General features: G+C 64.2%; 5 protein-coding genes and 1 long non-coding RNA gene across 17 annotated transcripts in view; 3 read left to right on the plus strand and 3 right to left on the minus strand.

Annotated features, from left to right (window-relative positions):
- Window positions 1-278: 278 nt before the first annotated feature.
- On the minus strand, window positions 279-1,983 carry SSNA1 (SS nuclear autoantigen 1). The gene is made up of 3 exons (XM_001137367.7): window positions 1,855-1,983; window positions 1,368-1,567; window positions 279-836 (listed from the first exon to the last, which is right to left on the minus strand). Exons 1-3 carry the CDS (start codon window positions 1,904-1,906, stop codon window positions 729-731), a joined length of 360 nt encoding a protein of 119 aa, XP_001137367.2. The 5' UTR covers window positions 1,907-1,983; the 3' UTR covers window positions 279-728.
- On the plus strand, window positions 1,876-15,359 carry ANAPC2 (anaphase promoting complex subunit 2). 4 transcript variants are annotated; one of them, XR_010148520.1, is made up of 15 exons: window positions 2,081-2,217; window positions 2,530-3,152; window positions 4,264-4,396; window positions 4,615-4,671; window positions 5,534-5,708; window positions 6,358-6,477; window positions 6,907-7,024; window positions 8,286-8,467; window positions 9,219-9,360; window positions 9,621-9,696; window positions 9,764-9,967; window positions 12,064-12,112; window positions 14,314-14,443; window positions 14,679-14,914; window positions 14,996-15,359. XR_010148520.1 is itself a non-coding variant. In XM_063787358.1 (14 exons), exons 1-14 carry the CDS (start codon window positions 2,101-2,103, stop codon window positions 15,206-15,208), a joined length of 2,526 nt encoding a protein of 841 aa, XP_063643428.1. In that variant the 5' UTR covers window positions 2,081-2,100; the 3' UTR covers window positions 15,209-15,359. The 4 variants fall into 4 exon arrangements, 2 of the variants coding, with proteins under 2 accessions (XP_016817712.1, XP_063643428.1); XR_010148521.1 differs by lacking the exon at window positions 4,615-4,671; XM_063787358.1 differs by lacking the exon at window positions 12,064-12,112.
- On the minus strand, window positions 12,164-18,045 carry LOC129136069 (uncharacterized). Its single transcript, XR_008537353.2, has 2 exons — window positions 17,765-18,045; window positions 12,164-16,985 (listed from the first exon to the last, which is right to left on the minus strand). It is a non-coding gene; the product is annotated as an uncharacterized LOC129136069 (long non-coding RNA).
- Window positions 18,046-18,115: 70 nt separating this feature from the next.
- TMEM210 (transmembrane protein 210) lies at window positions 18,116-19,212 on the plus strand. The gene is made up of 4 exons (XM_016962226.2): window positions 18,116-18,203; window positions 18,367-18,502; window positions 18,700-18,729; window positions 18,976-19,212. The coding sequence occupies exons 1-4, from the start codon at window positions 18,116-18,118 to the stop codon at window positions 19,163-19,165; spliced, it is 444 nt and encodes a 147-aa protein (XP_016817715.1). The 3' UTR covers window positions 19,166-19,212.
- A 390-nt stretch (window positions 19,213-19,602) lies between these two features.
- On the plus strand, window positions 19,603-21,348 carry LRRC26 (leucine rich repeat containing 26). 2 transcript variants are annotated; one of them, XM_063787370.1, is made up of 2 exons: window positions 19,603-20,810; window positions 20,975-21,348. In XM_063787370.1, exons 1-2 carry the CDS (start codon window positions 20,132-20,134, stop codon window positions 21,346-21,348), a joined length of 1,053 nt encoding a protein of 350 aa, XP_063643440.1. In that variant the 5' UTR covers window positions 19,603-20,131. The 2 variants fall into 2 exon arrangements, with proteins under 2 accessions (XP_063643440.1, XP_520644.3); XM_520644.7 differs by having other exon boundaries at window positions 19,612-20,810; window positions 20,896-21,329.
- Window positions 21,331-24,303, minus strand: part of GRIN1 (glutamate ionotropic receptor NMDA type subunit 1) — a 30,664-nt gene continuing 27,691 nt past the window's right edge. For 4 of the 8 annotated variants that reach the window (XM_024345991.3, XM_024345997.2, XM_024345993.2 and 1 more), the window contains one exon: window positions 21,331-22,676. In XM_024345991.3, coding sequence (XP_024201759.1) covers window positions 22,560-22,676 — 117 coding nt within the window. In that variant the 3' untranslated portion in view covers window positions 21,331-22,559. The remainder of the gene's footprint in view (window positions 22,677-24,303) is intronic. The other 4 variants (XM_024345999.2, XM_024345996.2, XM_024345992.2 and 1 more) reach the window with 1 other exon arrangement.

Raw genomic sequence — 24,303 nt, forward strand, 5'->3', positions numbered from 1 at the left:
AGAACAGGACGAGCAAGCAGAGCTCCTGAGAGGAGGGTGAGCCGTGGGCCGGTCAGGGGAAGAGGACCGGCGGCCCTGCTGGGGAGGACTGAGGGTGGGGCTGGCCTGGGCAGGGTGGGCACCCTCAGCGGTGTCCCTGAGGCTAGTGGGGCAGTCACAGGGAGGCCACTCCAGACCCTCCTCCCTCCTCTCCCAAGGGGGAGCCTCAGGCTCTGGCTCTGCGGGTGTCTGGCAGCCCCATGCTGTTGATACGGGCAAGCAGCAGGCTGGCACGGATCTTTACAAAGATAATCTTTATTCATAATCACAGGCCACAGGGGTGAGACCTGAGGTTTGGGTTCTGCGGTGAAGGAGAACCCCTGTCCCCGTCCCCTGCCCTGGGCCTCTGCTGGCTGAGGAGGGACAAGGTGAGGGGGCCCCCATGGTGCTCAGACAACCAGAGCCTCCCTGGCAGGGCAGGAGTGTGGGTGCCACAGAGACAAGCCCCTTGCAGAGCTGACCTGGAGCCCACCATCCCTATAGCCTGTGTGAGCATGAAGCGAGGACCCCCGGGTGGGCTGTGCCCTGGGCTTGTCACTGATGCCAGTGGAGGCTGGCACCTGCCCCTCTCGGCACCTGAGACAGTGAGGGAAGGTAGCTGCTGCCGTGAAGAACAAAGATGCTCTGAGCACACACTTGCTGGGGCTGAGCTGAGGGGCACACGGAGGCAGGCCCTGCCCGTGGTCTGGTCAGCTGTCCCTGCCGCCGCTACTTTTCTGGTCTGGGGCTGTAGCCTTGGTCAGGTTCCCAGCTTCCCTCTTGAGAACGCTGAGCAAAGTCTGGGAGCTCTCCAGGATCTGGGGCCAGAGAAGTGAGAAGGTTGTTAATGTTCACCTGTTGGTAAGGTCCTAAGCCCCAGCTGTCCTCACACTCAGGTGCTGGGACCTGGCTGGGGGTGCTGTAGCCAAGGGATCCTGTGTGGGGGAAGGCGGAAGCCCAAGGGGACTGGCAGATGGGGTGGCAGGGCCCTCTTCCCTCCGGAATCTGACCCAAAACACTTCCTCTCCACCCTCAAAGCCAGGCTGGGTTAGCACTGGCCCGTGCTGGGTGCTCTGCCCAAGACCTGGCTCTTCACACTGAGCAGAAAGAACCACATGGCTAGCGAGAACCGGATAAAGACCAGGACCCAGGATGCCCCAGGCCCCACAGTCACTCCCACAGCAGCCTGGGTTCCTCAATGGGCCTGGCCACGCTGCCCCTGCCCGAAATGCCAGCGAGGCACACAGACTGTCCACAGCCGGGAGCCCCAGACGGTCCTGACGCCCTGCCGTGGCAACACCCCTGCCGTGCCTATCCCCTGATGCTCGGCCTGGCCTCCCGAGCTCCACCTTGAGGTAGGCGGCCTCCGTCTCCGCGATGGTCCGGTCGAACTCGTTGCGAGAGGCAATCTTGCGTGCCAGGTTCTCGTTGACGCGGGCCAGCTTCTCTGTCAGCTGCCTCACCTCATTCTGCAGCCGCTGCTTCTCGTCCTCCTCCTCCTGTATCTGCCGGCACAGCTCCTCCCGCTTCTGGCACAGCTCCTCTATGCCTGGGGGCCGGGAGGGGCGGCGCTGTGGGCCCAGGGCAGGAGCGCGGCGGCGGAGGGCGGGCCTCCTTCCACCCGAGGAAGCCAGAGTCAGGCACCACCCACGAGCGCCCGGCGCGGGGCCTGCGAGCCAGCGAGGGCTCGGGCCACGGACACCCAGCCTCCGGCACGGAGGGCTCTGCTCAGCCGCGCGATGCCCGCAGCGAGGCGGGTCCAGGGGCACCCCGCTGCGAGCCGGGAACCCGGCCCTGCGGCCCTCCCGACCTCCCCGTCCCGGCTGCGCCGCTCACACTTGACCAGCTCGTTGTTGTAGTTTTGCAGCGCCGCGCCCTGCTGGGTCATGGTCAACGCCGCCCGGGGCCCCGCCACCCCAACCGCCGCGGAAGCAGCGCTGTCCGCGCCTGCGCACGACTCCTCCACGGCGCGCCGAACTAGCGCGTCATCGCTGAGCGCCTTGTGCGCGTCATGGCTGCGCGTGCAGACGTGCGTCATCGCCGCGCGCCGCGCCGAGCGAATCTCGGAGTCGGTGGGTGCAGATGGCGGCGGCAGTTGTGGTGGCGGAGGGGGACAGCGACTCCCGGCCCGGACAGGAGTTGTTAGTGGCCTGGAACACCGTGAGCACCGGCCTGGTGCCGCCGGCTGCGCTGGGGCTGGTGAGGCCTGGGAAGAGAGGGGCGGCCCCGCGCGGAGTTTCCGGGACCGTAGGCGCTTTGGGGCGGCTACCCTCGGGTTCATACGGCTCTGTCCATCATCCGCCTCTGTCCTGTCCTGCCATTTCCCACCACCTTTCCGTTTCGTTTCGTTCAGCTCCGCTGACAGCCCTTCCATAGCTTCGGCCCAACGTCCGGGCAGCACGGACAGGGGGCAGCGGAGTTTTTGCAGCCTCCCCTTCAGCTTTTTCCCTTCCCCGCTTCTCCCCACCTCTATGTTGTGTTCCCCTCGCCTCACGGCTTTCTGCGCTCCAGGTGTCTTCCCGGACCAGCGGTGCAGTCCCGCCAAAGGAAGAGGAGCTCCGGGCGGCGGTGGAGGTTCTGAGGGGCCACGGGCTACACTCGGTCCTGGAGGAGTGGTTCGTGGAGGTGCTGCAGAACGATCTGCAGGCCAACATCTCCCCTGAGTTCTGGAATGCCATCTCCCAATGCGAGAACTCTGCGGATGAGCCCCAGTGCCTTTTGCTGCTCCTTGACGCTTTTGGCCTGCTGGAGAGCCGCCTGGATCCCTACCTGCGTAGCCTAGAGCTGCTGGAGAAATGGACTCGCCTGGGCTTGCTGATGGGCACTGGTGCTCAGGGGCTGCGAGAAAAAGTCCACACTATGTTGCGCGGAGTCTTGTTCTTTAGCACCCCCAGAACCTTCCAAGAGATGATCCAGCGTCTGTATGGGTGCTTCTTGAGAGTCTATATGCAGAGTAAGAGGAAGGGGGAAGGGGGCACAGACCCGGAACTGGAAGGGGAGCTGGACAGCCGGTATGCCCGTCGCCGGTACTACCGGCTCCTGCAGAGCCCGCTGTGTGCAGGGTGCAGCAGTGACAAGCAACAGTGCTGGTGTCGCCAGGCTCTGGAGCAGTTCCATCAGCTCAGCCAGGTCTTGTGAGTAGTCTGTCCCGATGGCCATGCCCTTGCTCCTTCTGGTTCCCCGCTGCTCCCCTGGGTCCAGCTGGCCTCAGCAGAAAGCTGGTGAGCCGTCCTGATAACCAGGAACATGACAGAGAGAGAGTCCCAGGGATTCCTGTGCAGCGTGTCCTGGACACAGGTGTCTCTCTTCTGTCACTCACCTTCAGTCCCACAGATTCATGCCTTGACCCTGGTAAGGCCCTACGTGGCTTGTGTCTGCAGCAGCAAATTTCTTAGCAACTCCAAACTTCCTGGACTCTGCAGAATTCCACTGTGCCTTTTGTTGATCCTGGGGAGGAATGATTCTCACTCTCGTCGACATTCCTTGCCCTGTAATTGTCAACAGAAGCTTGCTGCTGCTTCTCTCCAGGAAGATCAGGTCACTGTGAGGGCAAGCAGTCTCTTGTTAGTTTGGAGAGGAGAGGGGTTTGTTGTGAGAGACAGGTCCTGTTGTAGTTCTCTAGCAATTGTCACACCCTTGGCCATTTGTGGTGGTTTTGTCACATTGAACGGAGGTGTAGCCATGCAGCTATTTGAGAGGCCTTAGGTGGACTAAAGGAGTGCTCCTGTTGCTGGCAGGGGTCAGGGAGACCGTGAAGGGCTTCTGTTGGGCTCATCCCTGCAAAAGTTACATGGCAACTTTTCTCATCCTCCTGTTGAGTCCTTTTGTCACTGTAGACCAGAGACTGCACTGAAAGGCACAAACAGTGGCATCTGTACCTCTGCGGCCAGGGTAGCAGTGCAGTTGGTTGTCGTTTCAGAGTTGATCCTAGGAGATAAGGCTAGGGCCCCCGACAGCCACACCTGCTGCCACTGATCACGTGGGGAAGGCCAGTGTCCCTACCTGGATAGAGGCCAGCTGGGCGGGGACAGCAGAGCCTGGGAGTGCTCTGTGCTCCCAGTGGCTTCTTGAAGCCTTTGGTACAACCGCCCCCCACAGCTGAGGATTGTGGGGAGGTGTGTGCTGGGTGTGTGTGTGTGTGTGCTGCATGCACTCTACAGGCAGGGCAGTCCTGGCATGGGGCCGTTCTGGGCTAGAGGGGCCGGTGTGTGCTCTGGGTGCCCCATGGCCAGGGCTCTCCTCTAGACACAGGCTCAGTCTGCTGGAGCGGGTCAGTGCCGAGGCTGTGACCACCACCCTGCACCAGGTGACTCGGGAGAGGATGGAGGACCGTTGCCGAGGCGAGTACGAGCGCTCCTTCCTGCGTGAGTTCCACAAGGTGAGGACCCCTCCCTTGGGCTGTGCCCCGCTGGGGACAGGGGAGTAGGTTTCTGGCAAACCTGACACCTGGCTTCAGAAGCATCCAGAGCATGGAGGCCTGGGTGGGCCCAGACCGGGTGGTGGCTGGAGCTGTCTTGATATGGGGTAGAGACCAGTACTTCTGGGCCCTGGTGACAGTGAGGACGCATCTGAGGTGCGCTCTTTGGATCTGCGCAGAATCCCATGGCTGCAGGCAGTATCGGGCCAGGATCCCGAGGGGGCTACCTCAGGCAGGTGTGGCGAAGCTGGGCCCACCAGAGGAGCCACTGAATGGACCCCCTTCTCCTGTTTGCCGCCCTACTTGAGTGTGGACTCGCTTGGCCGGTCCCTAATGGACTGACCTACAGCCAGCCTGCACCACAGCGGGGAGCGAGACACCCTCACATGGGGCCTCCAGGCACCTGTGCTGTTGGGGTGTGGTCTGGGGCTCTGCTCTGGGCTCCCGGAGCCATAGGGGAGCTGGGCCCAGCCATGTGGGTCCCCCCCATCCTGTTCCCATGTGTCACCTGTCCTTTCCTCAGTGTTTCAGAGTCCCCCTACTGAGGTGCAGATTGGCTGTGATGCTGGGCTTTCAAAGAGGGAGGGTGTCCCCAAAGCGGTGGGCAAGAGTGGGTAGTAGGGTGGAGAAGGTGAACATCCGTGCGGTCTTGCCACTGGGTAGCAGGTCTGTGGGGCATGAGCACGCCTGGGCCCCGCGGCGGAATTGCCACCTAGAGGTTTGTGCTCGCCTGGGCCCCCCGGCTGGTCTCAAGGGCGTGTTTATCCATCTAAGTGGGGGCAAGTGTGCCCGCCAGGCACAGCGCACAGGTCGTGTGTGTCTGTCATGTCTCACGCTAGGGTTGCTGCTGCCAGTGATAAGTGTGGGCACTGGCGCGTGTGAGAGGCATGAAGACCGCAGGGGGGCCGGGACGTCGCCTTTTGGGCCATCACCCACCCTGCAGGTTTTGATGTGCTCCAGCCTCCAGACACAGGTGGCCTTTGGGCTCCCCTCGGTCCCGGCCGACAGGGTGGGTGGCCGCGAGGCTCCTCCCAGCCTCTGAGTCAGCCCGGGGCTCACCGTGCCTCCCTGCAGCTCACACTAGCGTTCTCCTGACAGTGGATCGAGCGGGTGGTCGGCTGGCTCGGCAAGGTGTTCCTGCAGGACGGCCCCACCAGGCCTGCGTCTCCCGAGGCCGGCAACACCCTGCGCCGTTGGCGCTGCCATGTGCAAAGGTTCTTCTACCGCATCTACGCCAGCCTGCGCATCGAGGAGCTCTTCAGCATCGTCCGAGGTGGTCCTGCCCCGGCCGCGGGGTCCGCTGTCCCGTCTGGGGAGTCTTCCCAGGGCCTTCGCCGTGTCTGCTCTGTGTCTGCGTCTGGGCTCCCTGTGCCTTCGCCGTGTCTGCTCTGTGTCTGCGTCTGGGCTCTCTGTGTCTGCGTCTGGGGCTCCCAGGGCCTTCGCCGTGTCTGCTCTGTGTCTGCGTCTGGGGCTCCCAGGGCCTTCGCCATGTCGGCTCTGTGTCTGCATCTGGGCTCCCTGTGTCCACGTCTGGGGCTCCCCGTGCCTTCGCTGTCGCTCTTGCAGGGGGGTGCACCGGGCAGTGCTGGGACTGACCCCACTGCGGCGTCCCCCGTGCCTGGATCAGGGCAGGTGTGGCAGATGCTGGACAGTGCTTCTGGGTGTCCACTGCTGTGCTGCCTTGGCCTTGGCTTCTGCTGGGGACTGGCCCCTGGGTGTTGCTCTGTCCACCCTGTGGCATTGTGGTCAAATGCATCAGCACGCCAGAGTGTCGGGGGGATGTCTGGTGCCCAGCAGGTGGTCTCATCATCGTTCTGGGGCTGGCAAGCGCGTGTCCTCTCCCACACTGCGCACACTCTGCACCAGCCTGCACGTGCGCACGCATCTGTGTCTGTCCCTGAGGGATGTTCCTCTTCTTGTAGACTTCCCAGACTCCCGGCCAGCCATCGAGGACCTCAAGTACTGCCTGGAGAGGACGGACCAGAGGCAGCAGCTGCTCGTGTCCCTCAAGGCTGCCCTGGAGACTCGGCTCCTGCATCCAGGTGCTGTGTGCTGCCCAGCCACCCAGCACTCTGGGCTTAGACACTCACCAGGGGACCCATGTCCAGGGAGCCTGGGGCCTAGTCTGCCAGCCCTGGACTTGTAGGTCTAAGGAAGAAATGGGTTGAGAAGCAATTGGTGAGGTCCTTAGGGGATCTGAGGTGCCCGTCAGCTTGCTTGTTTCTTCTTTGGAGGGAGTCAGGACTGACCGGTAGGTCTGAGGTGATGAGACTTAGTTCTCTCAGAACAGACCTCCCTGCAGGGCGGGACCTGTGAACAGGTAGAGGTGGGGATGGGGGGACAAGGGAACGAGGCTGCAGTGGGGACCTGTAGACCACCTACCGGCATGGCCAGCTGTCTACTCGGGCGTTGCCCCTGGGAGGCTGTGGTCCCGGGCACTGCATGACTGCTGGCTTCTGCCCTGGCTGTAGGCGTCAACACGTGTGACATCATCACCCTCTATATCTCTGCCATCAAGGCGCTGCGCGTGCTGGACCCTTCCATGGTCATCCTGGAGGTGGCCTGTGAGCCCATCCGCCGCTACCTGAGGTGAGGGCCGCAGCTGGCCCAGGAGCCACTGGGACCCCGGGCATCCTGCTGAGCTCCTCGTGGTCCTGGGGGGCAGCCGGAGGGTGTGTTCGGCCATCGGGACACAAGGTCTCCCCCGGCTGGGCTGAGTGCACGGGATCAGGCCCGAGGCTCTTTCCTTTCCTCTTGCCCGTGCCAGGCACCTGTCCTTGTCACACGGTGTCACCGTGCCCTCTGTGTGCAGCTGCCAGAGGCCCACCACAGCCCTTCCTCAGCCTCCCCATCTCCAGCACAGAGAGAAGCTCTTCCACTTGGCCTCGCCTTGGTGCTGACCAGTCCCCAAGGCCGACCAGGCAAGGAGAGTGGGCTCTGCTGTCCTGGCCTTTCCCACGGCAAGGAACAGACACTCCCTGGGGCTGTTCGGTGGAGAATGTGTTGGGATGAGGACCTTGACATGGCTGCCTGGGAATTCCTCAGGGGTTGCAGAGGCCCTGGCCCGGGGCTGGCAGGCACAGTGGCCCCCAGGAGCCGAGCAGCAGGAGCCGGTGGAGTTTGGCCCCTACCTGGACTCGTTTGGTGCTTTGTGGCTGTAACTGGCCTGGCTTCTGAGCCAGTTCTTTGTTTTTTCTTTTTTTTTTTGAGACGGAGTCTCACTCTTTCGCCCAGGCTGGAGTGCAGTGGCGCGATCTCTGTTCACTGCAAGCTCCGCCTCCCAGGTTCACGCCATTCTCCTGCCTCAGCCTCCCGAGTAGCTGAGACTACAGGCGCCCGCCACCAAGCCTGGCTAATTTTTTGTATTTTTAATAGAGATGGGGTTTCACCATGTTAGCCAGGATAGTCTTGATCTCCTGACCTCGTGATCCGCCTGCCTCGGCCTCCTGAAGTGCTGGGATTACAGGCGTGAGCCACCGTGCCCGGCCCTTTTTTCTTTTTCTTTTTTTTGAGGCAGGCTCTCGCTCTGTCGGAGTGCAGTGGCAGAATGCTGTCTCCCTGCAGCCTCGGACACCTGGGCTTAAGTCTTCTGGCTTAGTGTCCCTAAGTGCTGGGATTGCGGGTGCGCAGGCCGGCCTTGCGCTCGCAGCTCCTGCTGCTCCCAAGTAACGTTGGGTTTATTTGTTTTTAAGGAGTCTGACGGGCCTGTGTTTAGTACATAGCCCGTCACCACTGAGTGTAGAGGCAGGGTCGGTGGTGCTGGCCTAGATGGGGCCGGGACTGGAATGAGTGGTGGGAGGTGCACGCGGGGTGTCCACACTGTGGGCCACAGCAGCACTCACATCGGCAGGACACGGGAGGACACAGTGCGGCAGATTGTGGCTGGGCTGACGGGGGACTCGGACGGGACAGGGGACCTGGCTGTTGAGCTGTCCAAGACCGACCCGGCGAGCCTGGAGACAGGCCAGGACAGCGAGGATGACTCAGGCGAGCCAGAGGACTGGGTCCCGGACCCCGTGGATGCCGATCCAGGTTAGCTTGCCCCACATGGTCCCTTTCACCAGTGTGGGGGGTGCTTCAGCCAGGCCGTCCGCTCTGGACTCATCCCTTGTCACAGAGCTTGGCTGTGTCAGGTGTCGCTAGTGTCTCAGAGGCTTGAGGGTGTCAAAGGTCAGGGCAGTGTTCCGCCACCTGCCAGCCTGGGCAGGCCGGTGATGGGCTGTTTTCCTCTGTGGCTGGTCACTCTGGCCGTGGGGGATGCCCTGCCTCCCACCGCTTGTGAGCTGTGGGGTGTCCCTGCCCCGCCACTGCACCTGGCAGAGGAGTGAAGATGTGGGTGACCCCTGAGCTCTGTACTGATTTGGGCCTCAAAGTCCCGTTAGGGTGCCAGCTCCTGCTCAGAGCCCATCTGTGCCTGGCCCTCGTCTGCCAGGGCTCTGAGGGCTGTGGGGCCCAGGCCTGGCCCCTGCCCTGGCACAGATGGTAAGTCTTCAACACATCTTTAGTCTCTCTCAGAGGAAAACCCCAGGACCTTTGGCTTGTCCCCTAAGCCTGCATGGGAGTCCCGGAAGGTCCCTGTGGGGTGAGAGGGGCTGGGGATTGAAGCTCTTGCTCCAGGACCTGACTCCAGGTCTCCCGGGAGGCTCAGGGCTGCTCCCAGCCTCGAGGGCCTTCAGGAAGAGCCATGCTGGGCTGTGCCGTCTGGCTGGGCGGGATGGGAGGAGGGCGGCCCTGTCCTTGCCCAGGTGCCTGTCAGGTGACACCCCTGCCCCCACCATGCCAGGGAAGTCGAGCTCCAAGCGGCGTTCATCGGACATCATCAGCCTGCTGGTCAGCATCTACGGCAGCAAGGACCTCTTCATCAATGAGTACCGCTCGCTGCTGGCCGACCGCCTGCTGCACCAGTTCAGCTTCAGCCCCGAGCGGTGAGGCCTGTGACGCGCCGGCCGTCTCCAGGGGTGCCGGGGCCTTTGCCCAGCCTCTGTCGGGACTGGGCCCTGACGCCGTGCCTGGGGCCTGGTTGGAGCTGTGCTTCCGCCCCCACTCCTGGCTGGGGGTGTGCTAGCCATTGGGGTGCCCACACAGGCTCCCTGCTCTGCCTGGGGGGCACCCCCGTGCCCTGCCACAGGTGCTCCTTGGGGCTGGGGCTCATCACGACCCCCTGCCCAGACGCTCGTCTTTCCAGGGAGATCCGCAACGTGGAGCTGCTGAAGCTGCGCTTTGGCGAGGCCCCGATGCACTTCTGTGAAGTCATGCTGAAGGTGGGTCCCAGCCCCGCCCGCTGCCCGGCCACCCCGCAGGTCCCCCGTGACACCGGCTCCTCCCCAGGACATGGCGGACTCCCGCCGCATCAATGCCAACATCCGGGAGGAGGATGAGAAGCGGCCAGCAGAGGAGCAGCCACCGTTCGGGGTCTACGCTGTCATCCTGTCCAGTGAGTTCTGGCCGCCCTTCAAGGACGAGAAGCTGGAGGTCCCCGAGGATATCAGGGCAGCCCTGGAGGCTTACTGCAAGAAGTATGAGCAGCTCAAGGTACCTCCGTGCCAGGCCACCCCATGGGCTCTCGGCACCCCTACCCTGCACTGCGGGGCTCCCAGCAGCCTGGTGCCTGTGGCCGCCTCGTTGTCACCCGAGTGTCTCTGGGTTGGTCCCGTCTCGCAGCCGCCTCTGCAGGAGAGGGAGTGGGCCTGGCCCACGCTCTCTCCGCCTTCCTCCCAGCAACCCCGTGTCCCCTGTGAGCGAGCATCCCCGTGGGCTTCCTCCCAGTGAGCCCGTGCCCCCTGTGCCCCCTGTGCCCCCTGTGACCGAGCGTCCCCGCGGCCCACAGGCGCTTGGGTGGGCTGTGCTGGGCCCAGGTCTCCTGAACTGCTTCATGGGGACCCCTGTGGCCACAGCAGGCCCTGCCCTCTGAGCGTTTCCTCCTCTTTTGCTATCCACCCTCTGCCTCTCAGAACCGGGGCTTGGGGTGCCTTGCGTCACTGCAGGGAGGCAGCTAGGGAGCCAGGGTTGCCCTCTGCCCAGGGCAGCACTCCCAAGCGCACCTGACCCCCAGGACCCCAGCCCTGCCCCCTTCTCCAGGTTTGTTTCCTTGAGAACTGCCTTTGCAGGCTCCAGTGGTACTTGAGGACCGGGGCTATGGGTCTGTGGTGGGAGTAGGAGAGGAGCAGATGTGGGGAGTGGAGGAGTGAGCCCTGGCCTGGAGGTCACTGGCAGATGGGGACAGTGTGCCCAGAGGATGGTATTGGCCACGTTTGGCTCACTTCCCCTGGCAGCACTGCTGAGATCCCAGCAGTCCCAGTACAGGCGTCCAGAGCCTGAGGGATGGAACTAGGCTTGGCGGTTCTTTCCCTGAGCTCATAGTCATGTGGGAGGTGTCAGCTCGGGGAGGAAGGGGTCGGGATGGTCGTCACAGGCGGGTTCCAGGGCTTTCTGTCTGATGTGTGGGGCCTGTGAGGCCTCCGGTGTGCCCAGCGAGTGCTCAGGACTGGGGGGAGGCGGGCACCCCAGCGGGGGACATGTGAGGAGAGGGTCCTGGGGCACAGCCGGCATCCAGTCTGCAGACCCCAACCCCAGGTACCCCAGGAAGGGGATGGTCCAGCCTCGGCCCAGGCAGGAGGAGCAGCCTCAGGACAGAGCCGCCAGGAGGCCGGCGGGCGGGCGGGGCTGAGTTCAAGGGAGGGTCCACAGCTTCTCCAGGTCTGCTGTGAAGGAGGCTGGACCTAGATGTGTTTTCTTTTTTTCTTTTGCAAGTAAGAGGGCCTTGCTGTGTTGACAGACCAAGGGAACTTACTCCTAGGGGAGGGCAGGGCGATGTGTCCACTTTAGAAACCAAGGGGGAAGCTTCCTTCCGGAGACAGACAAGGGGAGGGCCAGGCGGAGGCCCCCAGGGCGGGAGGCCAAGGGGCTGTGGTAGGGCCGGGCTGCTGACCACGGTGGCGAATGCCTGCTGCCTCCCTCCAGGCCTCAGCTTGGCTCTGGAAGAGTCCAGGCGTCCCTTGCAGCTTGTGGAGGGTCTGTGTGGCTTGCACCTGCTCCCGGTGGAAAGGAACACCCTGGCCATCCCCGCACCTCGAGCTCTGGCCTGTGCTACAGCCTGGTGTCTCTGGAGCCTGCGGGCACCGTGCCCCGCTGCGTTCTGGTACAAATCATCTGTGTGGCCCGGCTTCGTGCTCGGTCCCTTTCCCCCTGCCCCTCTGGCTGCCTCAGGCTCTCCAGCGTTGCTTCCAGGCAAGGCCCCAATGGCCTCCCTCCAGGGTCCCACCTTGGGTCCCAGGCATGACTCAGCCACTGCCCGTTGCTCAGGGCTGATGTGCTGGGACAGCCACACTCTAGTGCCCTTTGTCTTAACTTCAGTGGGACACAGGAGTGGCTCAGGGAGGCCCCGGGGCTGTGCTGAGAGGTCCCACCAGCAGAGCTCCTGGCCGAGCGACCTTGTTGGACACGTGGCTGGCCATGCAGCCCACAGCGTCACCCCTGAGCCAGTTGCCCCTGAGCCCTTGCATGTGTCCTGCGGCAGGCTGACCAGTGGCGTTTGTGGAGGTCATGGCCTTGGAGCCGGAACTAGGACCTAGCAAGCCACTGACTCCACTTCCATTTTCTGTCCATAAAGAGGAGTTTGTTTCCATTAGAAGCTGCCGGATCCTGGAAGGACTCAGGAGCCCTTGGCCCACAGAGCAGGTGTGTCAGTGCCCCGGTGCTACCAGAACAAAGTACCACAAACCAGGGTGCTTAAAAGAAACGTATCATTTTACAGAAGTCAGAAGTCTAAAGTCAGGGTCAGCAGGGCCCTCCGAAGGCTCTAGGGGAGGCTGCTTCCTCCCCTCTTCCAGCTTCTGGGGGCTCCAGGAGCTCCGGGGCCTGTGGGTGCCTCGCTCTGGTCTCTGCCGCGTCGCCCGTGATGTTCCCCCGTGTCTCTGTTCCTGTCTCCCTCTTAGAAGAACACTCTGTATTCCAGGGTGACGTCATCTTAATTATATCTTTAATGACCGTTATTTCCAAATAAGATCCCATCAGAGGCACCGGGAGTTAGGGGTTCATGTGTCATTTTTCGAGGGGCACAATTCAGTGCATGACAATTTGCCCCATGGTGGGCCCCTCCCACATGCAAGTGACAGCCCCAGTGTCCCCAAAAGTCTTCACCATTTCAGCATCAACTCCAAATCCAAAATCTCATCTAACTACCATCCACACAAAGTTCCACACACAGCCTGTAAATGCATCTTAACGAGGTCCAGGTGAGGCTGGAGTGCGCGCCATCCCTCCAGCTGGGACGCCGTGAAATCAGCCAACAGATGATCTGTTTCAAAAGTTCAGCCGTAAGACAAGTATACACATTCCCACCCCAAAAGGGAAAACTGGGAGGAAAAAGGTTGGCAGGTCCCAAGCGAGTCCAAACCCAGCAGCCGAAATTCCACTTGACTTCCAGGCCTGCGAATCCTCTTTGGCCCCCGGCCCCATCCTCGGCCTGCAGGGGCAGCCCCGCCCCGTCAGCCTCGGCCTCGGCGGCTCTGTTCTTGGAGCCTGCCTTCCTTTCAGTCCAGCCCGGCAGCACTTCTGCTGGTGTAAAATTCTCACACCTTGTTGGCTTATGCAGCTCACCAGTGCCGAAGCCTTCAGACAGGCGGGTCCGCAGCCCTTTCCCGGAGGCCCCACCTGTCCCTGTCTGCTGCTGAGATGGTTAGTTGGATACACAGGTCACACCTCATGTCTAGCAAACCCTGGTCCAGCCACACCCTTGGCCACGTCTCAGAGCTGCCTGGATAGAGCATTTTTCAGATCCCCAAGGGCTGGTGCCTTTTTGCTTAATGGTCCCTGCCTCACTGATTGTTTCCCTCTTGCATTCTGCTATAAGTAGCAAGGAGAAGCCAGGTGGCACCTTCCACACTGCTTGGAAATCTCAGCTTGATGTCCAGGCTCATCAGCTGCAGGTCCCACTTCGCGCCCAACAGCAGAGCAGCAGCCAGCCAAGCTCTGTGCTGCCTCCTCCGGTTCCCAGTAGCACAGTCATTTCCATCTGAGACCTCACTGGAAGCACCTGTTGGGTCGGCATTGCTGCCGACATCCAGTCTGTGATGCTGTGTGCATTCTCCAAGACGGCGGCAGCTCTCCTCTTCCAGCCATTTCCAGGCTTGTCTTCATGCCTTTCTACCAACAGTCGTGCAGGCCTCACCAGTTCTTCCAGCCTCTCCCCATCACCCACTTCCAAAGCTGCTGCCACAGTTCTTGGTGTTAGGTTTCGGCAGCACCCTTCCTGGTACCAAAATCTGTTCATTTATTGTGGCTGCTGTAACAAAGTGTCACAAACTGGGTGGCTTAAAAAACAGAAATAGATTGCCTTAGTTTTGGAGGCTGGAAGTCCAAGATGAAAGTATTGGCAGCCTCGTTCCGTCTGAAACCTCTTAGAGACCTCCGTTGCCCCCCAGCTTCTGGTGTTTGCCACAGCCCTTGGTGTTTCTTGGCTTGTGGCCGCGTTGCTCCAGGTGGTCTCTGTCTTCGTGTGGCCCCCTCCCCATCTGCCTGTGTCTTCCTATCTTTCCTTTTCTTAGAAGGACCCCAGTCAGTTGGATTAGGATACACCTCAGTTACATCTGCATCAACCCTGTTTGCAAATACGGCCACATTTCCAAGCACTGGGGGTCAGGAGGCCCCTGTAGCCTTTTCGGGACACACCTTATGATGCCGGCCCCATTGCCCTTTCATGGTGGCTGAGCAGGTGGGGACCCCACCCAGTCCTGTGCTCTCGCTGCTCACCTGCCTGCCAGGGTGGGGTGGGGCAGGTGGCTCTGGGAGCCCCTTTCTCACTGGGTACCAGGTGGCAGAGCCCATGGGCCTGAGCCCCCTGCAGCCGAGCTGCCCGTGCTGACCCTAGCCCTCCTTAGGCCATGCGGACCCTCAGTTGGAAGCACACCCTGGGCCTGGTGACCATGGATGTGGAGCTGGCCGACCGCACGCTGTCTGTGGCGGTCACCCCGGTACAGGCGGTGATCTTGCTGTATTTTCAGGACCAAGGTGAGCCCACCAGCCCCTAGCTGGTCTGCCCCGGCCACACGGCCCAGCTGTGGGTGAGGGGCTGTTCCCCAGTGAGGGTGTGGTTTGGGGCAGCTGCGCCAGCAGGCAGCACCCTTCCCTTTCCCACGGGCAAGGCAGGGTGGCCTGGGAGCCCCCCGACCTCTCGGCTGACAGGAGGCAGGGGAGGTGCAGCCTGTGCCCAGGCTGCCCAGCGTCCCGGTGACTCTGCACGCAGCCAGCTGGACCCTGGAGGAACTGAGCAAGGCGGTGAAGATGCCCGTGGCGCTGCTGCGGCGGCGGATGTCCGTGTGGCTGCAGCAGGGTGTGCTGCGTGAGGAGCCCCCCGGCACCTTCTCTGTCATTGAGGAGGAGCGGCCTCAGGACCGGGACAACATGGTGCTCATCGACAGTGACGACGAGAGCGACTCCGGCATGGCCTCCCAGGCCGACCAGAAGGAGGAGGAGCTGCTGGTGCGTGTGCAGGCCCCACGGGGGGCCGGGGGGCGGGGCGAGGCCTGCAGGTGCCTGACGGGGGCTGGCCTGTGTCCGCAGCTCTTCTGGACGTACATCCAGGCCATGCTGACCAACCTGGAGAGCCTCTCACTGGATCGTATCTACAACATGCTCCGCATGTTTGTGGTGACTGGGCCTGCACTGGCCGAGATTGACCTGCAGGAGCTGCAGGGCTACCTGCAGAAGAAGGTGCGGGACCAGCAGCTCGTCTACTCGGCCGGTGTCTACCGCCTGCCCAAGAACTGCAGCTGACACACCCGCCCGCCCGCCCGCCAGGCGCTGCCCTGCAGGTGCTCTCGTCCTCCTATGCCAGCCCCCGCCCGCCCGTGTCCCAGAATGCACTGCTGAGGAGCATGCCCACCCCCACCCCCGCAGTGTGCAGATTAAAGCAAGTCAGATCATCCTTTTCTGTCCTGGTGGCTTTGTGGGGCCCCCCAGGATCCTCCTCTAGCCTGGGCCTCTCTCTCAGCCTGGCAGGGCCTGCTCCTCAGCAGCAGGTGAGGGGCCACCTAGGCCTACACATCTGCACTGGGAATGTAGCCTCCTGAGAGGATCCTGGGCCGCCCCCCACCCAGGGTGCTCAGGGAGCGGCACGTGAAGGTCCACGTCACACCCGGGCCACGGCTCAGGCAGCCACGGCCTAGGGCTTGGTGCTTGCTACCCGCCAGACCTCCAGCTCCATCCCTGCGCCTCTGGCCTTTAGAAGGAGCCCTGGGGTCACCCTCTGCTCAGCCTGTGCCCACCTCCACATGCTGGGCCAGGAGGTCTCGGGCGAGGTTGGGACGTTGTGTGGGTTCGGTTGGAATTGCTGAGGCTGGCGAATGACCTCTAGGCCAACACGCCTCATCTCTGGCAGTGAGGCTCTGCCGAAGGCTGTGCCCTGGTGGCCAGAGGGACTGGGCACTTGTCCCCTGCTCCACACTCAGGCAGGGTGGCCGGAGGGCTCAGCTTCACAGGTGTGCCTCAGAAAGGCAGGTCGCCCCTACGTCCTTCACACGTGTGGTCACACGTGTGCAGGCTGCCCAGGTCCTGTCCTAGAGACTGGCACTAGAAGAGGGAGACGCCACAAAACTGAGCAAGGGCCCTAGGGTCCAGTTCTGGGCTCTTCTGCTGCTCAAACCTGGGCCTCTGTCCCAGAGGTGCCGTTTCCAGGCCAGACACGTTCCACCCCGATGGCGCTGTCCTCGCGGGGGACAAAGGCCCTTTGAACTGGTGCCTCGAGTCCCGCTCCTGCTGCAGCGCCTTCCCAGGCTGTGAGCTGCGCCTGGTTTCAGTGCTCCCACCGCTGTCCCCAGATGCCCTTGCTGGTTCCCACATGTCCACGGTCCTGGGCTCCTGCAGCGGCCGCCCAGCACCCTCCCACCTCTCCAGCTCTGGCCTGATGCCCTTGCTGGTCCCATGTCCATTGTCGTGGGTTCCTGCAGCCGCCGCCGAGCACCCTCCCACCTCTCCAGCTCTGGCCTGTTTGAGCCGTCCCGTTCAGTGGACATTCCTGCACCCTCCTTGCTCTGGAGAACTCTTGTTTGCCTCAGGGCTTGAAGGAGGAAGTGGCCGGGATTAGGCAGGCGCCAGATGCACAGCCTGTGCCCATCAGGCCTCTGCCCCGCCAAGGAGGGCTGCTTCCGCCTGTGCGGTATCTCCCCTCTAGCCCTGGGCCCTGCCACCTGCTCCACTTCACTCCAAGGCTGTCTGTGCTGCTGTCACAAAAAGAGGGACCCCTCTCCTGAATTCTGGTGGGATGGTCCCGATTGCTCTGATGCCCCCTCAGAGCAAGGTGGCCTTGCCTGGATCCCGCTGTCTATGGCCACCACCTGGCCCCAGGCTGGGTGTGCCATTGTCCTAACCAGGATACAAACCTGCTGGGCTGGCCTGTCGAGTGTCACTGCCAGCCTGGCTCTGGTACACCTTTTGTTCTGTGTCCTGTGGATTCCATCTCTGGTTGTGTCCTGAAGACAAGGGCGAAGGGTGCATCTCGGGTCACGGTGTCACTCGGCAAGTCAGAGGTCGGAGGACCCCAGCAGGAGGGTGCCTGTCAACAGGCGAGGGGGTCCCTGGTGACCAGGGCCACTGGGGCCAGACTGTGCCCGCCCCACCCCCCGTGTCCCATGGGTCCTGAGCTGGCAGAAGGCCTGGCCTCCGTTGGCTGTGGGGCAGGTGTTTCCTTTTGCTGCCTGGCGGTTTGCTTGGCAGGTCCAGAGGAGGGGAGGCTGGGAGGGCAGGGGCCTCTCTCCCGGCCTGGAATAGCAGGTTCAGGGAGGAGGGTGAAAGCAACCCTGGCCATGCCGGCCTGTGGTCGACTTCCTTGGGCAACGCTTGCCTTTTCTGCAGAGGGGAAAGCTCCTGGGGGCTCCAACTTCAGTGACACCTTTAGTCTGGAGCCTTGGATGGGGGATGTCCGGGAGGCAGGGCTTGGGGTCCTGCTCAGACAGGGGTGGCCAGTGTCCCGCAGACCTTTCCAAGTTGTTGGGGGATTCCCTTGGGTGCCGGCAGCCCTTCTGACCTGAGCTTTGCTAGGGCGTGAGCCAGACCCTCCCAGAAGCAGTGGGGAGGGAGGCTGGGTGCAAGCCCACCCCCTTAGCCCTCCTTGGCCCCTTCCTGCCCCAGCCCTGGAGGAAGGTGACCTACAGCCAGCTGGAGCCCAGCCCACATGCTGAGCTGCCGCAGCCCTTATGCTGGGAGGGAGCTGAGGCCGAGGCTGCCTGCCGCCCACCCTGCAAGGTTGCCAGGCCACCGCACCCACATCGGGGCCTGGAGTGCTGCCCACCCCCTTTCACTGTGAAGGATTTGGCTGGGCGCAGTGGCTCACACCTGTAATCCCAGCACTTTGAGAGGCCGAGGCGAGCGGATCACAATGTCAGGAGATCGAGACCATCCTGGCTAACACGGTGACACCACTGAAGGACTGCCCGTAAGACCAGGCCAGCCCCACTGCTGCCTCTGCCTCAGAGCTGGCCTGAGCTGGCTGGGCTCTCAGGCCTCTGTCCACCCTACCTGTCCCATTCCCAGAGGTGCTTGGCCATGGCTCCTTGAATTGCGGTGCCCAAGGGCAAATGACACACTGGCATTGTGAGCCCCCCCACCCCCACCTCACAGTCCTACTGTGAAGTCAGCACCTTCCAACAGTTCCGTCAGAGGTGTGCAGTGGGGCCAGGGCTGGACATGGCCCCCGGTCCCTGGCCTGTGTCCTGCCTGCGTGGCGGCCTCCTGGGCCTCACATATTTGTCCCTTCTGCTCATCCCTGCTGCAGGTGCCTCCTCCTGCCCCTGCACTCCGCTCCCAGCCATGGCTCCCCTTCCCCAGGCAAGGCGGGAGCTCTGGTGTCCTTCTGGTGGCTACCAGGGCAGGGGCAGACTTGGGGGCCCTCCGCAGGCAGGTGACCGGCCCGTGGCCATGTGGCCCTGTCTCTGCAGCTGGAACCTACTGTGAATGCAGCCTTGGCCTCAGCCGCGAGGCCCTCATCGCCCTCCTTGTGGTGCTGGCGGGCATCAGTGCCAGCTGCTTCTGTGCCCTCGTCATCGTGGCAATTGGTGTCTTGCGGGCCAAGGGGTGCGTGAACCCTGGGGCCGGGAGAGGATGGGAGTGAGGCCAGGCTGGCCGCCCTGGGCCCTTGGTCTTGCAAGAGGGGCTTTACCCCCTGGGTGGGCCGTCACCTGGGGTAGGAATGGCGTTTCCTAGGCGTGTGTTGGGGGAGGTCCGGGGGCCCAGCACTGTTCCAGGACTCATGTTGGCCTTCGTCCCCTCAGTGAAACATGCCCGAGACAAGTGGACAACAGGTGAGCACCAGGGAGGCCCTCGAGGGAGGCGCGCTGTCTCAGGGGAGGCCCTTGGCGGGGGGAGCTATCCCAAGGGAGTCCCTGGAGGAGGGGTGCTGTCCCTGGAAGAGGAGGGGTGCTGTCCCTGGAAGAGGAGGGGTGCTGTCCCAAGGGAGGCCCTTTGTGGGGGTGCACTGTCCCAGACGCCGGCCTGTCCTGGGGGAACAAGGACTCTACCAGCTCGTGATGACCCGGCCCGTCATGCAGGTTGGTGGAGAATTTTGGGGTCCAGGAAGATCGCATGGACCTGCACCCGGTTTACGTGGAGTCCCAGCTGATGGACGCTGACCTGGAGGTCTCCGTGGTGCCACCACTAGAGGATCAGAGCCTTGTGGCCATCCCCATGGAGGCTTCTTCAGAGGAGCCGCCACCACCCCCGCCCCTACCACCTGAGTAGAGGGCTGAGGGCAGCTGGGGGAGGGGAATTAAAGCTTGTTTAGTGGTTGTGCACTGTCCTCCCTGCAGGCCCTCACACCCCTCATGGCTGCATCATGGGGGGTGCACGCGCATATGGGTCTCATCAAAGCAGGGTGCCCAGGCCCCACAGCAAGTTCCCCTGTTCCTCTGCCCCATGGCAGGAAGCCATACCCCTAATGTTTCCACCTTCTCTGCCACAGCTGGTCAGCCCGGCTCCTTCCTGCACCCAGCTTTGGAAAGCCCCTAGAACAGGACCTGCAACTGGCAACTGTGAAAGGCGCTGGGTTTAACAGGAGGACTTGGGCTGCTACCCCTGCCCCACTGCACTGGTCTGTACCTCTATCCCAGGAGAGTCCTGGGGGGGAGGGGTGGGGCAGGCACGCCTCTCCTGCCTCCTCTCCTGCCTCGGGTGTGCTGTCTCCTTCCACCCCAAGGCCTGTCTCCAACCCAGGCCCCATCCAGCATGGGAATGGGACCATCCCTGCGTGGGGGCCACTCCGCATGTGCACGTTGGGATCACTTTGCGGAGCCTGGGTGGGGTCGAGACGGGTGAGGAGCAGGACCTCTGGGTTGCATTGCGTGTGGGCGCCTGTCGCAGCCGTGAGCTGGGCGGGTGCAGGTGGGCGGTGTCCTGCTGCTCAGGTCAGGGCTCGGCGGGCGCCCGGTGGTGGACAAGGCGGGGCGAGGTGGTCTTGATAGCGCTGTGGCCGGCGCTGAGCCAAGAGTAGTTTGGAGCTCCCGGACAGGTGGCTGGCGGTGCCGGGCGTTGGCTGTTTGCCCTGCCCCCGCCCCAAGCGTGGATCCAGCCGTGGGACAGGAACTGCCTGAGCTCGGGCCAGAGAGTTAATATTTGTGCAGGCGCCGCAGGAACGGGCTCCGCGGACGACGGGCTCCAGGGACGCACAGGCAGCGGGCCTCCCACCGCGGGTGCCGGGGGGCTGCCCCCATGCGGGGCCTTTCCTGGTCGCGGCCTCGGCCGCTGCTGCTGCTGCTGCTGTTGCTGCTGCTGTCGCCTTGGCCTGTCTGGGCCCAGGTGTCGGCCACGGCCTTGCCCTCGGGGTCCCCGGGCGCCCCGGACTGCCCCGAGGTGTGCACGTGCGTGCCGGGAGGCCTGGCCAGCTGCTCAGCACTCTCGCTGCCCGCCGTGCCCGCGGGCCTGAGCCTGCGCCTGCGCGCGCTGCTGCTAGACCACAACCGCGTCCGTGCGCTGCCGCCAGGTGCCTTCGCCGGAGCGGGCGCGCTACAGCGCCTGGACCTGCGCGAGAACGGGCTGCACTCGGTGCATGTACGAGCCTTCTGGGGCCTGGGCGCGCTGCAGCTGCTGGACCTGAGCGCCAACCAGCTGGAAGCACTGGCACCAGGGACTTTCGCGCCGCTACGCGCGCTGCGCAACCTCTCATTGGCCGGCAACCGGCTGGCGCGCCTGGAGCCCGCGGCGCTAGGCGCGCTCCCGCTGCTGCGCTCACTCAGCCTGCAGGACAACGAGCTGGCGGCACTCGCGCCGGGGCTGCTGGGCCGCCTGCCCGCTCTAGACGCGCTGCACCTGCGCGGCAACCCTTGGGGCTGCGGGTGCGCGCTGCGCCCGCTCTGCGCCTGGCTGCGCCGGCACCCGCTGCCCGCATCAGGTGAGCTGCTGGGGACGCGGGTCGGGGTCTGCAGGGCGGTGCGGCAGCCGCCACCTGACGCCGCGCCTTTGTCTGTGTCCCACAGAGGCCGAGACGGTGCTCTGCGTGTGGCCGGGACGCCTGACGCTCAGCCCCCTGACTGCCTTTTCCGACGCCGCCTTTAGCCATTGCGCGCAGCCGCTCGCCCTGCGGGACCTGGCCGTGGTCTACACGCTCGGGCCGGCCTCCTTCCTCGTCAGCCTGGCTTCCTGCCTGGCGCTGGGCTCCGGGCTCACCGCCTGCCGTGCGCGCCGCCGCCGCCTCCGCCTCCGCACCGCCGCCCTCCGCCCGCCGAGACCGCCAGACCCGAACCCCGATCCCGACCCCCACGGCTGTGCCTCGCCCGCGGACCCGGGGAGCCCCGCCGCTGCCGCCCAAGCCTGAGCGGCCGCGGCCGCCTGGAGCGCTCGAAGCTTCCCCCATGCCTTTGCCCTCCCTTTACACTGTCTGCCGGCATCAACAAGCGACACAGACCGAAAACTGCGTGACATTCCTTTAGGCATCACCACTGCATACACCGGGAGGTGGGGGTTGGGCGGTGCGCGTCTGCACCCTGGGGACGGAGGGGCAGAGCGCGGCTGCGCACGGGCCGCACGGGGAAGGCACGCGCTCGGGCCCTGGGAGTGCTGGTCCTGTACAAGGTGGCGGGCCGGTCACGCACCCGGAGCGAGGGCGGGGGCGGGCGGCTGGCGCTCTCTCGTGCCCAAGGTGCAGGGCAGGGTTGAAGACAGTCCCGAGCCAGCGTCCGGGGACCCCCGGGGAGGCCCGTTCTGGGCTGCAGGCCGGACGAGGAGAGGAGGGGCTCAGCCCTCTCGAGTCTGGAGGAGGCGGCCCGAGGCGGCGGGAGGCGCTGCCAGCTGGGAAGTCAGGGACGGCCGTGGGGGAGGGCAGGGCCAGCCCCGGCGTGTGGGGTCAAGGGGCAGACGGGGTGTGGGTGGGCGGTGCCGCAAGAAGAGGGGAGGGTGGAGCTCAGGCTGCAGAGGAGCGCAGGCGCCCGAAGAGGGGCGACCCAGCCAGCTGGGGCCATAGGCCCCACTGTGGCTCAGGCTGGTGCTGCGGGAAGGATGGGGCTGCCGTCTCTGCTCCAAGCCCCTCCGCCTGGGGCCAGTTAGCCCCCGCTCCCCACTGCTCAGAGACCCCAGGGCCCTGCCTCTGCCGGAGCGCCCTGCGGCCCTGCCCAGCCGACTCAGCTCTGCCCCGTCCTCAGCCGCTCCGGTCCGCACCTTGGTCCAGCAGGGGCTGCCCGCCAGGCAGCGGGGCGGGCGGGCGGACGGACGGGAGGCCCAGGGTGGGCAGTCTCTGGGGCGGGTGGGCTTCCCTCAGGCCTTCCCGAGCAGCAGGACCCATCAGTGTCCTTGGCCGGGCTAACTGGGCAGGTGGGCGCCTCCGGGGGCCTCACACCACGGTGCTGACCGAGGGATCTGAGAGGTTGAGCGGGCCCGTGATATCAGTGGGATGGTACTGCTGCAAAATAGAAATACACAGACAAGGCGCCCGTTAGCCCCACGCTGGGGGCACGCGCGGGGCCGGGACGGGGTGGACCGGCCAGCCGGCCAACCGGCGGGCGGGCAGGCGCAGCCTGGGGGAGGCTGGGGGTGCTCCTCCCCCGACCCCGTGGTGCTCCGGGGCTCTGCGTGGGCCGGGCCGCTGTCCCGTCCGTCTGTCTGTCTGTCTGCGGGGGAGGGGGCAGAGGAGGGCGGGCGGGGAGTCTCAGCTCTCCCTATGACGGGAACACAGCTGCAGCTGGCCCTCCTCCCTCTCAATAGCGCGTCGCGGCAGCACTGTGTCTTTTTGGTTTTGCAAAGCGCCGCGTCCACCCCCGGTGCTCTATAAATAAGAACCAACAATCAATACCCGCTGGCCCCGCCGGCCGCCAGGGACCCCAGCCCTCAGCGCCCAGTGCCGCCCTGGCCCGGACCGGCCACAGGACAGGGGCAGGGGATCTCCGCAGCCGGACTGACCCCACCCTACCCAAAGGAGCCCCCCACCCACGCCTCCCTCTGAATAAGCTCGCAGCCCCAGAGACCAGGTGGGAGCTGGGCTGCCCTCCCCTGCCCAGACCCCCAGCTGGCAGTGCCCCCCACAGTTCAGCCTTGCAGGGCGGGGCCAGCCCCAGATGCCACGTGATGCCAGAACTGGCCCCAGAGGACAGTCCCTGGTGCCCAGAGAGGCTCGGGTGAGGGTTCCGCTGGGAACATGTCCCTGGGAGGGCACCATGAGGGTCTCTGAGCTGCACCTGGCCCCGCTCCAGGCAGGGCCCTGGGACCCAGTGTCACCCTCTGAAAGTGGCCCATCACCTGCACGACATTTGTGCTTGCCCCCCGTGGCTGCCTGCCCCAAATCGCTGTTTCTCCTGTCTGCCTGGACACCCCCTCTTCCCCAGCCTGCCCAGCCCACGATCCCTGCGCTATTCCCCCTCCCTGTTCCCTGCGGGACTCCTGGCTCAGACTTTGCAGCATCAGCTCTGCCCGCTTTCCGCAGCAGAGGTGGCTCCAGGAATGGTGCTTCTACCTGCTCCTTGAGCCTCCAGTGGCCCCCAGGCCTACAGGCTCTCACTGTCCACCCATCCTGCATGCCAAGTCCCTTCCCCAGGAAGCTGAGCAGCCAGGCCTCATGGGTCCCTCTTGGGGCACCCTGGTGGCTTCATCTCGGGATTTGGCTTGCTTGATGCCAAGTCCTGTCTGTGCCCTGGAGGTCTGCCCCGCTTCCGGTGCACTGAGGGGCGGGTGGCTGCAAATCGCACTTCCTCCCCCGGGCGTAAGCTTCTCTCTGGTGATGCTGCTTATGGGCTGGGGGCTTCCTGTGGGCCAGACTGGTCCCTGGACTGCAGGGTGGCCACGGGGCTGAGGTCTCCGCTGCCTCTCTGGGCAGCCCCTCCCCACCATGGTGCCTGGGCCTGGGGTGCCTCTAGCAAGGCTGGGTTCGCTCTGGGGGCCTCTGGTCCGAGTGTGCATATCCGCTACAGGGACAAGCTGCCCCAAGCAGGAGGTGGGGGATTCTGGGCTCCAAAGGGCAGAAGGCCTGGCTCTTTGGGGTGGGCCCTGTGGGGTTGCTGGGGTCAGGAGCTGAGGTAGTCGTTTCCCTTCCAGAGGCCTCCCTGTCTGGGAACCTCAGTGTCGTCCTGGGCTCTGCAGGCCAGGGCTTGTGGGGCCGCCCCTTCCCATTCTCAGACCCTCTGGGAGCTGCCGCCACACCTCCTGCAGGGCCCCTGCTCAGCCTGGGGTGGGAGCCACCCCTTTTGGTCCCACCCCACTCCCTGCCTGACAGTCCCCTGTGGCCGGGGCCAGTTCCAACTCCAGGCCCCAGCCGTCCACCCAGACGGACCCAGGCCCGGCCCCCAGCCCCCGGCCCACACAGAGACCACATGAAGATGCAACACGCATGGCTCTGGTGAGACAGGTGAGACAGGTGTCTGGGGGGCGGGGCCAGTGGCCAGACAGACGGACGGGATGGG

The sequence above is a fragment of the Pan troglodytes genome, chromosome 11 (assembly GCF_028858775.2).
Source record: "Pan troglodytes isolate AG18354 chromosome 11, NHGRI_mPanTro3-v2.0_pri, whole genome shotgun sequence".
NCBI lineage: Eukaryota > Metazoa > Chordata > Mammalia > Primates > Hominidae > Pan > Pan troglodytes.

Excerpts from the sequence above, each read along its gene's own strand:
- ANAPC2 (XM_063787358.1), top strand. The coding sequence starts at position 2,101 with ATGGCGGCGGCAGTTGTGGTGGCGGAGGGGGACAGCGACTCCCGGCCC. Across the intron at positions 9,697-9,763 it reads TCTGTGAAGTCATGCTGAAG|GACATGGCGGACTCCCGCCG; the intron begins GTGGGTCCCAGC and ends GCTCCTCCCCAG. Across the intron at positions 14,444-14,678 it reads GCTGTATTTTCAGGACCAAG|CCAGCTGGACCCTGGAGGAA; the intron begins GTGAGCCCACCA and ends CTCTGCACGCAG.
- SSNA1 (XM_001137367.7), bottom strand. The coding sequence starts at position 1,906 with ATGACCCAGCAGGGCGCGGCGCTGCAAAACTACAACAACGAGCTGGTC. Across the intron at positions 1,568-1,854 it reads CAACAACGAGCTGGTCAAGT|GCATAGAGGAGCTGTGCCAG; the intron begins GTGAGCGGCGCA and ends CCCGGCCCCCAG. Across the intron at positions 837-1,367 it reads CGGAGGCCGCCTACCTCAAG|ATCCTGGAGAGCTCCCAGAC; the intron begins GTGGAGCTCGGG and ends CTCTGGCCCCAG.
- TMEM210 (XM_016962226.2), top strand. The coding sequence starts at position 18,116 with ATGGCCCCCGGTCCCTGGCCTGTGTCCTGCCTGCGTGGCGGCCTCCTG. Across the intron at positions 18,204-18,366 it reads TCTGCTCATCCCTGCTGCAG|CTGGAACCTACTGTGAATGC; the intron begins GTGCCTCCTCCT and ends CTGTCTCTGCAG. Across the intron at positions 18,503-18,699 it reads GGTGTCTTGCGGGCCAAGGG|TGAAACATGCCCGAGACAAG; the intron begins GTGCGTGAACCC and ends TCGTCCCCTCAG.
- LRRC26 (XM_063787370.1), top strand. The coding sequence starts at position 20,132 with ATGCGGGGCCTTTCCTGGTCGCGGCCTCGGCCGCTGCTGCTGCTGCTG. Across the intron at positions 20,811-20,974 it reads GCACCCGCTGCCCGCATCAG|CCATTGCGCGCAGCCGCTCG; the intron begins GTGAGCTGCTGG and ends CGCCGCCTTTAG.